Source organism: Acomys minous, assembly GCF_964271855.1.
Source record: "Acomys minous genome assembly, chromosome: 3".
NCBI classification, from domain to species: Eukaryota; Metazoa; Chordata; class Mammalia; order Rodentia; family Muridae; genus Acomys; species Acomys minous.
Genome location: NC_140485.1, coordinates 84,781,177 through 84,795,456, shown reverse-complemented (window position 1 = coordinate 84,795,456; position 14,280 = coordinate 84,781,177). Strand labels below are relative to the sequence as shown.

General features: G+C 47.2%; 1 protein-coding gene across 1 annotated transcript in view; it reads right to left on the bottom strand.

The window, feature by feature from the left end:
* PYGB (glycogen phosphorylase B) overlaps positions 1-828 on the bottom strand; it is a 39,049-nt gene extending 38,221 nt beyond the window's left edge. The window contains exon 1 of the mRNA XM_084774890.1: positions 445-828. Within this exon, the coding sequence (XP_084631016.1) occupies positions 445-687 (243 nt within the window). The 5' untranslated portion in view covers positions 688-828. The remainder of the gene's footprint in view (positions 1-444) is intronic.
* Between the last annotated feature and the right edge of the window lie 13,452 nt (positions 829-14,280).

The following is a 14,280-nucleotide window of genomic DNA, read 5'->3' as shown; positions in this document are numbered from 1 at the left end:
CTGCAGCTATGTCGGAAGTGCACAGTTGGAAACCAGCCGGAAAATCCGCCCGGGCTCGGGGCCTGGCAGCTGCGGGAACAGACCCCTAAAGCACTTTTCGCGGACTCGCAACTCGGCCCAGCGCACAGGCCTGGCTCCGGACTGCCAGATTCCGGATGACACACCGTGAGGTACTGACTGCGAGGGAAGACCAGGGCCACTCAAACCCATACTCAGGGACTGGGGGCTGCGGGCCGGGGAGCCAGGGCATGGTTCTCAATCAGAACGAAACCCGCAAGCGCACGGTATGCACCCGTCCTTCTAAGGAGGATGCAGTCACTTCACGGGCCACTAACGACTGTGGTGCACTAGAGACCAGGCCAATGGACCACATTGGGGGGAGGGGGGGCGGGGCCCGCCCTGCCTGGAGCCGGGTCTCCCTCCCAGGGAAGGCGGGCTACTCACCTTGGGGTCCCGCTCATAGTAGTGCTGCTGCGTGCGGATCCAGCGGCCCACTAGGTGGTCGCGCACTGTGTGTGCCAGGGCGAAGAAATAGTCGCGGGGCGTGGCCACATTACGGTCCTTGACCAGCGTGAAGTGCAGGTGCCTGTTGAAGCTCTTCCGCACCTCGGCCACGTCGCCCAGCCCTGCGAGGCCACGCACACTGATCTGCTTCTGCCGCTCACTGTCCGTCAGTGGTTTCGCCATGGCGCCAGAAGAGGTAGAGGACGAGGGATGGACCTGGAGCTAACTGAGAAGACTCTAGCGCCTAGGATGCTGCAGCGTCTCTGGCGCCAAGGACTGCGGCGGAGACCAGCCGCTACGGATCGCGCCTGCGCAGTGCGAGAGGGCAGGGCTGCACCGAAGGGCGGGGCCTGAGTTGGAGGCGGGGCCTCAGGGAGAAAAGACTGGATTAGGAGGTTTCAGTTTGGGGAAATGATTTATCCCTTTCACTGGTGTGTCTGAAGCTGGAGTGATCCGCCTGCAGCTTCCTCATACCCGAGAGGTACCCGCTTTATGGGGCAAAAGTAGAAACAGTGGCTGCGCCTGCCACAGCAGAAGGCGAACGCTTGTCATCCAAGGACTTCCTGGAGTTTCTGAGGCTGCAGGAGCTGGCTCTGAACAGAATTACCAGATGTCGCTTGGGAGTGGTGGCACAAGCCTTTAATCCCATCACTGGGGAGGCAGAGGCTGTTTGTTCGAGGCCAGCCTGGTTTACAAAGGGAGTCCAGGACAGCCAGGACTACAGAGTGCAACCCTGTCTCTAAAAAAAAAAAAATCACCAAATATCCCCTTTAGGACTGCCTTGGATGCTGAGGTGCAGCTGAGACCTGTTAAACATTAAGAGAAGCGAGCGCAAGCTTGACAGGCAGCCTCCAAACCTGCTGGACCTCGTCACCGAGCTGACAGGTGGTTCTGAAAATTACACCTAAGAAAATAAAAAGTTGTTTATGCAAAAATTAAAATTTCAGAAGTCATATCAATGTTTGTGCCCCTATGACACTTCACTTCAGCTCTGGAGAACAAATTGCACGGAAAGCTTCAAAATACAAATTGCCAGTCAATGACAGACACAGAAATTGAGCTGCAAATTAAAGATGCAGCATTCTCCCCAGGGAGTTGCAGAGGCCACCATCAAATCCCAACCCCTCCTCTTGTTAAAGAAAATTCCACCCAGCAAGGAGTCAGCCATGCAGGTGGAGAGGTGGGAGAAATATTATTTCATTTGTGGGCTGAAAAGCCTACACTGAGGCTCTAAAAGAGTCCAGCCCTGCTCAAATTTCTTACAGCCATTTACAGATCAGGCAGCAGCAGCATAATTCCCACTTAGGGAGCCATCTGAGAGAGTCCCATAATCATTAAAGGGAATTTAGCTAGGCATGTTTACAGGAACAGACATTTCAGGAACAAATATTTTTGTAGCAATAATAACATGTAACTATTTGGCAGCAATTTGTAGCAACAAATAAATATGTAGCAATAATATGCAATAATTGATAAAGATGTAGCAATAAAAAGGCATATAGGGCCCTGCGTGGTGGCGCACACCTTTAATCCCAGCACTTGGGAGGCAGAGGCAGGTGGATCGCTGTGAGTTCGAGGCCAGCCTGATCTACAAAGCGAGTCCAGGACAGCCAAGGCTACACAGAGAAACCCTGTCTTAAAAAACAAAAACAAAGCAAAAAAAAAAAAAACAAAAACAAAAAAGAAATTTTCTCTTGGCAAATGAAAAGAGGATGCACAGCATGACCTTAGTCCTCTGTGACAACCTTCCCTTCAGGCACTTTTGGCAAATGTTTGTTTTCCAGATAAAGAGTGGGGGCTTTTAACAAGGCAGAAGAACTCTACCTACCTAAGTAAGACTTTAATCCAGTTTATTCCAACATAACTGGTCACCAAGCTATCACAAAATCCTGAACATGTGTGTGTGTGTGTGTGTGTGTGTGTGTGTGTGTGTGTGTGTACAGACTATATATGTGTGCATATATATGTTTATATCATCTCCTTATCACTCTGAATCAAGTCATTCAGGACCCCTGCTCCCTAAATCACACTCTAGCAGTCACAGTACCCTTTAACCAGAAGCAGGAGAAGAACTGCTCTAAACCTGGAGGAGCTCAGAGACACAAGCCCCTCTACTGCATGTGGGGTGCAGCTTCCTAAGCTGCTGCTCAGCACTGTTTCCCAGGGATCCCTGGGCCTCAGCATACAGGACCACAAACTCCTCTGGCCCCGGAAGAACTCCCTTTCCTCTCTTCTGGAGAAGCCCCCCTCACATAGCGAGGTCAGGGACTTGCCTTCCTTTAGGTCAGCTGATGGGGATGCAGAAGTTCCTGCTTCTGAAGGCAAAGGTTGCCACAGGGGATGTCATAAAAGTCCAGGTGTGGGGCTGGAGGTGTAGCTCAGGAATAGTGTGGTGTACAGGGTGGTTACCCTGCAGTCCATCCCCAGCTCTGGAAAAGGCAAAAACAAAACTCCAGGTATAATTGTTTTCCTGGTTTGGTGATTCCAGAGTTAACCAACGTCAACCTCTTCTCAGGGGCAGACTTCTCAGAAGACAACACACGGGAACACCTCCTCCTACTCTTGCTCTGCTCTGGAATTCACTTTATCCTTGCAATTCTCTAGCTGACAAGATCCAATTTCAGCCACTAATGACAGAGGCTGTGGGCTCTGGCTGGGCTAGAGGGTGGGAACTCTGGCTAAAGCAATGTCTTTGAGAGTGACTGGGCAGCGCAGAAGTCATACCAGTGTGTGTGTCCCCATGACACTTGGACAGTCCTGGGGAGCAGATTGAAAGCTTCAAAAGAGTTAGCCATGCCTGTAATCCCAACACTGGCTGAGGCCAGCCTCAGGGGCAGGCCTGCTTCAAAACAAATAGTTGAGCCTTTCCTAGATATTAGGCATAACCACAGTCACACCAGAAAAGTCTTTACACAGCTATTTGTTTTAAAGCAGGCCTGCCCATGAGGCTGGCCTCAGCCAGTGTTGAAATTTCAGGCATAGCTAACTGAACTTACTGAATTGTTTACTTCCTGATTCTGTGGGGAGGTTGTTTGTTTGTTTGTTTGTTTTTCAGATAGAGTTTCACTATATAGATCATTCTTGCCTTTCTCATAGATATTGGCCCGAGTGCTGGATTTAAAAGCTTGTACCATGGTGCTGAGCTGCCTATTTCCTGAGTTTTAGCCAACTTCCCTTCAAGTTGGAGCTTTCTACTTGTAAATGTTTTTGTTCTTAAATACAATGTGTTTTGTTCCTACTCTACCCACTTTCCAAACTCCTTCCAGATCTACCTCCTCTCTTTGCCCACCCAACTTTGTGTCTTTTTTTTTTTTAACCCATGAAGTCCAGTTTGTGCTGCCCATATATACTCTTGGTTTTCCACTATAGTTCATCAACCCACCAGGGGCCACACCTTTAAAGAAAACTAACTTTCCCAGAAACTATCAATTGCCAAAAGCTCCTCAGTTAAGAGTGGGACTTCATGCCTACCTCCCCTCTCCACATTAGGATTTTGTCTGGCTTGCACTAGTGCAGAGCTTGTGTACGCTGTCACAATGACTATGAATTCATCTGTGTGCCAGGCATGGTGGTGCACGCCTTTAATCTCAGCACTCACGAGGCAGGCAGATCGCTGTGAGTTCGAGCCCAGCCTGGTCTACAAAGTGAGTCCAGGATAGCCAAAGCCGCACAGAGAGATCCTGTCTTGAAAAACCAAAAGAATAATAAAATTAAAAAAAAATTCATATGTGCAATTTCCAGGCTGTATCCAAAACAGTTTCCTTGAAGTCATCCACCATGCCTGGCCCCTACAATCTTTCCACCCCATCTTCCATGATGACTCTTAAGCCATGTAGGGAAGGGTGTGTTGGAGATTGGTCTGATAGACTTTGATGCTAATTACTGCTTCCTGTCTCTGTATCCCAAGGTTGCTATGTAATCTTGCCTAAGGAACTTCCTGTTTGATCAGTGAAGGGTCATCACACCTGGGCAGGGCAAATAGGATAGGCATGGCAAAGATTCCTGGGCTTTGCGAGACAGAAAGAATCTTGGGGAGGAGGGAGATGGGGAAGAAAGAGGAAGGAGAACGCCATGGGTTAGGCACATGGCTGGTGCTGATGGAGATTTGGCCCTGATGACTATAATTAGCAAATATTTGGGATTATGAATGAGATACCTGCCCCAATATGGGATGTAGTTTAGGGGATTAATATCTGCCCTACCCCAAGTTAACTAAGGCTATTTTAAAATATAATAGGTGTCTGTGTATTGATTGAGTTCTAATGGGTTAGCAAACACTGCCATAATAATAATTATAGGACTGATAATAAACATTATTAGGCCATACTGATAAAATAACCAGAACAGGGGTGTGATATAGACATCTCATTTAGGGATGAGCATCATAAAATGGAATATTTTATCCAGGATAAATTACTATACAAGTCTCTAAAAAGTAATTTAGATCACTTACCAGGAAACTGAGACAGAGGAGAGGACATTCTAGTGGGACTCTAGATGAGAGAAGCATGGGAGAAAGGCAAAGTAGAAGGATCCAGAGGGTCCTAGAAGCCTACAAGTAGAACATTATGATAGGCAGATTTGGGCACAGGGGTCCCGCTCAAACTAAGGCACCAGCCAAGGACAATACAGGCGGTAAACCTTAAACCCCTACCCAGATCTAGACAATGGACAGAACACTCTCCACAGTAGAGTGGAGAGTGGGATATGACTTTCTCACATACTCTGGTGCCTCACCTTTGACCATGTCCCCTGGAGGGGGAGACCTGGTGGCACTCAGAGGAAGGACAGCAGGTTACCAAGAAGAGACTTGATATCCTATGAACATATACAGGGGGAGGTAATCCCCCTCAGGAACAGTCATAGGAGAGGGGAATAAGGGGAAAATGGGAGGGAGGGGAGAATGGGAGGATACAAGGGATGGGATAACCATTGAGATGTAACAAGAATAAATTAATAAAGGAGAAAAAAATGGAAAAAAAAAGTAATTTAGAAAATCATTACCACTATAACCCACATGCCAGAGGTATTGTGTACAGGAGAGCTAGCAGGAACTGGTAATACAATGACTGGCTGCATTTCCTCAACACCAATGACTTTGTTTCCTCTGTGCTAGGAGTGAACCCAGAGCCCTGCAAAGGCTAGGCAATTACCCTTGGCTTGAAACAGAATGCAGCTATCTAGTCTAGGCTGGCCTAGAACTCATGATCTTCCTGCTTCTATTTCCTGAGTACTGGGAATCACTAGTGAGTGCCACTCTGCCTCACACCAGCATCAGGATTTTTTTTCCCAGCCAGATAAGAGCAAGTGGTGAAGATCTTTATGTCTTCTGATAACACTGAACTTCTGTGAAATGACCCAGAAGCCCTTAGGTTACACACACTAATATCACTGGGATGTCCGTGGCTTCGGTATTGACCACGGATGAACTCAGGATGCATCCTAGTCTTTGCAGTTTCCTCATCAATAAAATTCTTTACATAGAAGCACTTGAGAATAGGCAGGTGAACAAAAACTAAATCATCCCTCCTTCCTGACCTTTGTAAGTCCACTCCAAAGAAAACACCCGAAGTCAGGTGCAAAAATGCCACCAACAGTCTCAAACTGGAAACTCAGTAGCCGTCCATGTACATGACTGTGACATAATCACGTAGTCACAACACATCTGCATCTATTTCCACTAGTGCAGTTGAATATTGCAATGTGGTAGAGGCCAGCTCAGAACAGGATGCCCAGAGTGCTGCTGCTGCTGCATGAATCTCTGTCAGATGTCAGCATACATAAACCTTGAGATGGCTCAGAGGTTAAGAGCACTGACTGCTCTTCCAAAGGTCTTGAGTTCAATTCCCAGCAACCACATGATGGCTCACAACCATCTATAACGAAATCTGTATACATAATAAAGAAAATAAATATTTAATAAAAAAAAAAACCTTGAGGTAGGTACAACAGAGGGGTGCTCACAAGGCAGGTGCAAGAAGGAAGGTACCCTACTCTCGCTGGGAGCATTATGGGACAGAAGTAGGCCAGGTTTAGGCTGCCGTCCCCATTTGCCTCCTCGTTCACCTGACACCGGTGGGCTCTGGGTTCTTCCTTCGGTCGCTGATGTTCCACTTGCTCATCTTCGGTTAGATGTCTGCCGCAGTCAGTTTGTGGGCTTGTGTTGTCCCCAGAGTGACAGAGAAACCTGTTGCCAATAGGAGTCCCCAGAAGCTGCTGGCACACTGCTCTATACAGGACTCTCTCCTGAGGGCTACCCTCAGCTGCTGCTTTGGTTTTCTCTCAGGCTCCCCTATCTTTGGGTGTCCCCCAACCAGGGCTACCCTGCTTGGGCTGCAGGGGAACTACAAGCCTAGACTCTTCCTGCAAACCACTACCTCCAGCAAGGGCCGGTGTCCAGCACCACTCTCTGCAGCACACCTCACCACCACCACTAAGTCCTACAGCTGGGTATGGGACTGCAGCAGAGAGGCTGAGGAGCTGGTAATTGAAGGCAGACACTGAACCCAAGCAGGTGGATGCTCTGATGTGTCAGACTTTAATCTCAGCGCTCTGGAGAGAGACGCAGGTGAAGCTCTGAGTTTGAGGCCAGCCTGGACTACAGCAAGTTCAAAGCCAACCAAGGCTGGCAAGGCTCTATCTTCCAAAAACAAAAACAAAGCTAGAAAAGGAGAGCATATATACTGTGTGGGTCCAGTCATGTGACCTTGGAGCACTGCACAAGCAAGTGTCATAAAAGGGCTAGGAGTGTAGCTCAATAACACATGTTTAATTTCCAGAATCCAAACTATGTATGTGTCTATGTGTTGTGATGAAAATCAGTGGCCAAGTGGTGGTGGCGCACCCCTTTAATCCCAGCACTAGGAAGGCAGAGGCAGGTGGATCACTGTGAGTTCGAGCCCAGCCTGGTCTACAAAAGTTAGTCTACGACAGCCAAGGCTACACAGAGAAACCCTGTCTTGGAAAAACAAAAACAAATAAAACAAAAATCAAAACAAAATCTGTTTACTAGCCAGGTGTGGTAGTACATGCCCAGAACTCAGGAGACAGAGACAGGCTATTACACAGAGAAACTCTGTCTTGGAAAAAAAAATCTTTTAAAAATAAAAATCAGGCCGGGCATAGTGGTGCACGCTTTTAATCCCAGCACTCGGGAGGCAGAGGCAGGTGGATTGATGTGAGTTCAAGGCCAGCCTGGTCTACAAAGTGAGTCCAGGACAGCCAAGGCAACACAGAGAGACCCTGTCTCGAAAAACCAATAATAATAACAACAACAACAACAACAACATAAAGACCAGCTGGACTGGTATAGGCTAAAACGGCCTCTGCAAAGCAGACAGCTGTGGTCGCAGAGAGCCCTGAGGACAGCCCCAAGTTCCTGCTGAGTGTCATCTGCGCAGAGCAACGTGGAGGAATCTGAGCCAAATATGGAGCTATGCCTAAGGAGGGAAGTCAGGGAAGAAGACTTCTTGCCAAAAATCTATTTGCTTTGCCTTGCAGCTGAATCCTGGCTGTTTGATCTGGGTGGAGCTCTGCCTGGGAGCAACCACTGCCAAAGGAGAAGAGCGAGAACCCTACAAGGAAACGCCAAGCAGGGTGAGGGCAGAAGGCCCACATCATGAATCGTAAGGGATTTCAGTCTTCTTTTTTTTTTTTCCAGTCTCCTTCATTTTTCTGGGCAGACTTTTCTCAGCTGAGGGGCCCACCCCCAGGATCACCAGACAGCAAGTAAGCCTGCCTCTTCTTGCAAGGCTTAGTGAGACTGCAGGTCTGAAAACAGGCCCAAGGGTTAAAATAACAAGGGAGTCTGCTGCGTTCTTTGAGAACAAAAGAACATATGTAGTCAGGCTTGACTAAAGAGACCTGCCTGAAGAGAAAGCTATTGTTTTTATATGATTACTCTTGCAGTGTTGTATCAGGAACATAGGACCTTACATGTCCTGGGACAAACACTGAACTTCATTCCCAAATCCACTTTTCTTTTTTCTTTTCTTATTTTTCGAGACAGGGTTTCTCTATGTGTGGCCTTGGCTGTCCTGGGCTTGCTTTGTAGAGTAGGTTGGCCTTCAACTCACAGTGATCCTCCTGCCTCTGCCTCCCGAGTGCTGGGATTAAAGGCATGCATCACCACGCCGGGCTTCCAAATCCACTTTTCAAACTGCTTTACCAAGACAGAGTTGACATATCATAAGCTCCCTGTTTAAAGTGCACAATTCAAGGAGTTTTTAGTGTGTTTAGAGCTGTGCCACCATTTTGATTTGAGTATAAACAGTATTTTCACTGTCTTCCCCAAATCCTGCAATTCACACCAGTTTGCAGTTACTATCAATTCCTCCATATCTGCTCTGGAAAACTGTCTTGATTCTGCCTTTACTGTGGATAGTTCATGTGGGTCAAATCATACGCTATGTAATCTTTGTGTCTTTCCTTTCTCTTTCTGCCCCTGTGCTGAGAATTGCACCTGGGGCTTCTGTACACATGCTTTACCTCACAGATTTAACCACGGCCCACAACTTCATTCCTTTTAAAAGCTAAATAACATTCCAATGTTTGTGTTTTGCCTGCATGTATGTCTATATACCACATGAATGCCTGGTGCTCAGAGGCCAGAAGAGACTATCAGATGCCCTAACACTTGAGTTACAGATCGCTGTGAACTGCCAAGTGGGTGTGGGACTAAACTCTGGGGCCTGGAAGAGCAGTCAGTGCTCTTCCGTTGTGAGCCCCTACTAGTGAGCCATTTCTCCAGCCTTAAAGTACTTGTTAAAAAAATAAATAAATAGGTCTAGAGAGCTGGCTTCGTGGTTAAGGGCACTGGTTGCTCTTCTAGAGGACACAGGTGCAACTCCCAGCACCCACATGGCAGCTTACAACTGTCTATAACTCCAGTTCTAAAGGATCTGGTACCCTCGCACAGACATACATCAGGCAAAACATCAACACATATAAAAATAAATACATCTTAAAAATATATAATAAAGTCCTTTGAAGGTCCAGAATTATGGTTTACTGGTAGAGCATTTTGTCTAGTACGTGTCCCCCAATCTTGGAAAAGAACTTATTCTTTGAAATCTACTCCTCAGAAAGTTCTAACCTTATTTTTATTCCCCTCGCTCTCTTGCCTTAAAACAAGTCCTGACAGGCCTCTGGGTTTTGGCACTTTCACTTGCAAAGCTGTTTTATCCTGATCTATTTTCCCTGGGTAGGTTCCAACCCTAAAGCCATGTTTTCAGAGCACCCCCAGCCTAGCCGACTGTAGACATCCCACTGCCTGGCTCTGTCCCATAGAACCTCAGCAGGGGCTGGGGCAGCTCCGTGGAACAATATGCATGCTCGGGCTCGACACTCTTACAACCTTTCAGACTGCTTCTGAAGACAGGCTGTCTTACAGGAGGACGTCCGCTTGGCAACCATGGAAATCACGCAGCTGACACTAGGATTTACAAACAGCACTGACCCTCTTCTACAGAAACCTTTGTCTCTACAATCAACAACACAGGGGTGGCTGGGCCTCAGGATGTTGTTTCTCATTTGTGTGTCTATTTTCCTAAGCATCACAAAACATATTATTACAACTATGAATTATTGTCTAGAGTGGAGCCCGGCCTGTGGGGACCGGGAACACTATTCGGGCAATGCATCCCCCACAAGGAATGAGGTAGCTCACTGGCTCCAGGTCTGTCTCAGTCCCTTACTCACCAGGCCCTAGAGAATCCTTTGAGCTCCTTAAGAGAGACATGAAAGGGGCCAGTAGTGTGCCTAGTGACCCTAGTGACCACACAAGATGTAGTTAATGATGCCTTGCACAGTGACCACTAAATAAACCAAAGCTACTGCTATCCTAACTCAATTGAAGGAAAAGAGATGTTTAGTTGTGCTCCCTGTGTTACAGTCCCAATGAGTCCCTCGTGCACTGCATTGGAAATCTAATTTCTGATGCAGCAGCGTGAGGGGGTGAAGCCCAAATAAAAGGCGACTGGCTCCATTATGAGCAAACAGGGGTGATTATCGGGAGACTGGGCTGGGCTTCTCCAATGTTGTGAGTGCAACTTGGGGCTGAGGGTGACTCTGTGGGTGAAGGGCTTGTCAGCAAGCATGAGGACTTGAGTTTAAATCCCTCCACATCCATGCAAAAGCTAAACATGGTGGTACACACCTGTAACTCCAGGTCTGGGGGCAAGGGTGGGATGCTGTTGATGGAGACAAGTGGGTTCCTGGGGGATCCTAACTCTCTTGCTGAATAGCAAGCTCTTGGTCCAGTAAGATGATCAGAGCTTGCTTTTTAAAAAAAGGACAGGAGATGCCTGAAGTCAGTTTCTTATTTCATGCACACACACAGACAAGCATACCCACACAAGTGTATATACATGTGTGTATATGTGTTGTGTGCACACTCACACACCAGTGTTAAGTGGATCCTCCTTGCCCTATTGTCTTCTCTTGCCATTGTGCTATTTACCGCAAGATCTAGCATGAGTCCCCACCAGAGGCCTGCACTGTAAGATCTAGCACGAGTCCCCACCAGAGGCCTGCACTGTAAGATCTAGCACGAGTCCCCACCAGAGGCCTGCACCATAAGATCTAGCATGAGAGTCCCCACCAGAGGCCTGTACCATGACTCTAGACTTTCTGACTTCTGTGAGGCAAAGGCCCTTCTGCTCAGTATAAATTACTAAGGTTGAGGTATTCTGTTACAGCAAGCGAAAACAGACTAAGATGCTTGTCCATGATTTTCAAGGCAAACCAAAGAATCCTGAATGTGAAGACATTGGAAGTGCTCTGCAGAATTCTTGGATGCTCACAGAAGGCATTTGTTCTCACAAGGAAAAATGTATTTTTATTATTGCTATTGGTTTTTAAATTTTGATTTAATTTTATTTGCATGACTGTTTTGACAACATGGATGTATCTGTACCACGTGCACACCTACTGCCCAGAGATTGGAGGAGGTGTGGGATCCCCTGTTACAGGGGTTGTGAGTTACCATGTGGGTACTGGAAACTGAACCCAGGTCCTCTGCAAGAGCAATGCATGCTCTTAACCACTTAGCAAACTCTCCAGACTAAGGAAAGACATCTTTTGTTCTTATTTCAAAACCTGAAGGCAGCTTTCTTGTGACCTGTCCCCAATAGTGCCATGTCAGAACCTGGCCTCTGCAAGGCACCAGCATTCAGGTCATGATGGATACCTGTCATTTTCCACCCCACCCAAAGCTTTTCTGGCACTGTCATCTCCAAGTGTTTTAAGCACCCCTCATCACATTTCCCCATTTTTCCCCTCATCACATTTTAATGTCTCCAACCAAGTCCCATCAGTATGACACTGCTAGAAGCCTCACCCCAAGTCTTTTCCCAAGGGTGAGGCTTGGGTGATGGCTGCTGACACTATGACCACCATGTTTTCAAAGTGCCATCTGGAGTTGTGTCATCTCCATCTTTATCCAAAATGGTATTGTTACAGTATGAACTCACACTTCCCAAGACTCTGAAATGGTTCTAAAAACGAGGTGCTCACAAATGATGATGTCTTGCATTGAAAGTACCCAAAAGCTTCAAGCTATTAATTAAAACTAAAAAAATTAAAAAGCTCCACTGTTTGAAAGTTTTTAAAAGGAAGCCTCTATAATTATGAAGCAAAACCTGGAAGCCACAAGATAAATTTGTACGTAAATATAGATTTGGTCAGTCTAAATAAAAAGTTTCAATATACATGGAGGAGCTACCAGAGGGCTGGAGAGATGACTCAAAGGTTAAGAGCACAGTCTGCTCTTCCAAGGTCCTGAGTTCAATTCCCAGCAACCACATGGTGGCTCACAACTATCTGTAATGAGATCTAGTGCTTTCCTGTGGTGGCCAGGCACACATGCGGGCAGAATACTGTATAAATAATAAATAAATCTTTTTTTTTTTTTTAAAGAGCTAACAGAAAGTCAAAAAGGAGCCGGGCATGGTGGTGCACACCTTTAATCCCAGCACTCAGGAGGCAGAGGCAGGCGGATCACTGTGAGTTCGAGGCCAACCTGGACTACAAAGTGAGTCTAGGACAGCCAAGGCTAACACAGAGAAACCCTGTCTGAAAAAAACAAAAAACAAACAAAAAGAAAGATCCTAAATCAGTTTTTAAATATGACTGGTGTTTGAAAAATGGGAAATGCCGGGCATGGTGGTGTACACCTTTAATCCCAGCACTCAGGAGGCAAAGGCATGCAGATCTCTGTGAATTTGAGGCCAGCTTGGTCTACAAAGTGAGTCCAGGACAGCCAGGGCTACACAGAAAAACCCTGCCTGGGGCGGAGGAGGAAGAAAAGAAAAATGGGAGATATGAACAAGTGTCCCACAGGAAACACAACTGGCACGTAGGTACAAATGTAAATTAGAGAAATCATCAGTCACATTTTACAGTCTGCCAGACCGGCAACCATCAAACCATGGAGCAGTGTGTACTGGTGAGGTGTGGGCGGAGCAGTGTGTACTGGTGAGGTGTGGGCGGAGCAGTGTGTACTGGTGAGGTGTGGGCGGAGCAGTGTGTACTGGTGAGGTGTGGGCAGAGCAGTGTGTACTGGTGAGGTGTGGGCGGAGCAGTGTGTACTGGTGAGGTGTGGGTGGAGCAGTGTGTACTGGTGAGGTGTGGGCGGAGCAGTGTGTACTGGTGAGGTGTCGGCCCTTGTCTGCAGGTAGAGAAGACACTCTTCCTGCTTGGACCTAGGTGAGTGGACCCACCAGACCCAAATGTGTTAAAAAGATAGTTCCTTGCAGACCCTAACCCACACAAAAGGTGTCAAAAGCTGGCTCTTTGAAGAAAAACCGTATCAAAGGTGCCCTGGAGACAAGGCCCTGGAAGTGTCCTGGGAGCGACTCCTGGAATTCAAGAACAGTCTAAAAACCCAGGGGCTGGAAGGTTTGAGGCGCACTCCCCACTTCTCCCCAGTAGCTCTCTCCTTGTCTTTCTTTTATCATTAAGCTTAGTGAATTAAAATCTAGTCCTTTGACTCTTGACTGCTTTTATTTTAATCAAGTGCAATCTGGCCTTTCACAAGCTAGAGGCTCCCTTTCCCCTCTGGAAGGGATGCAGATTTCTATTGTGTCAACACTGGCTGAGCGAGGCTGCCCAGCGCTCCCTCCCTGCCTAGAAGGCCTTCTTCATGACCGGTTCTCAAGAAGAAGCCTTCTTCAGCTAGCCTCCAGAAGGCTGAAGAAAACTCTGTGACCAGATTCTCAACCCAGCCTCTCGGAGAAAAGAACCCAGGGAAGCCAGTGCCAGTCATCAGTTGGGTAAAGACTCTGGCAATATCCAGCCCAATTTAAAATGCCAATGTCCATCACTGGACAAGCTCAAGATGGCTCACAAAATGGCATGTAAATAGGACAGCCTGAGATCCTGTCATCTGGATGTGGGAGTATCACCACCTGCTACAAGGTGTCTGCCATGCAAGTAGGAGCAGTGTAGGGCAGGGTACAAAGCAGGGTTTGTACAGTGTGTGTGCTGGGTGGACCCAGTGAGGCATACAGGAGTACAAGCCAGAGTGGTGAAGCTATTTAAGGAAAACAAGCCTTCCTTATTACCAATGACACCAAGAGTGAAGTGACTTGCCTATTTTGCTGGGCCTAAAAATACCCCAGAGCTAATTGGTGTTCTTTTGGGAAGTATCCAGCGGTTTACTTTTTCATGAGTGAGATCAGAATCCTTTACCTGCAATGAGTTCACGTTTATGTTTCCATCCTGTGGCTTTGGCGCTTCTCCTCTGGAGGTCTTTAAATATTCAGGCCATTAGCTATA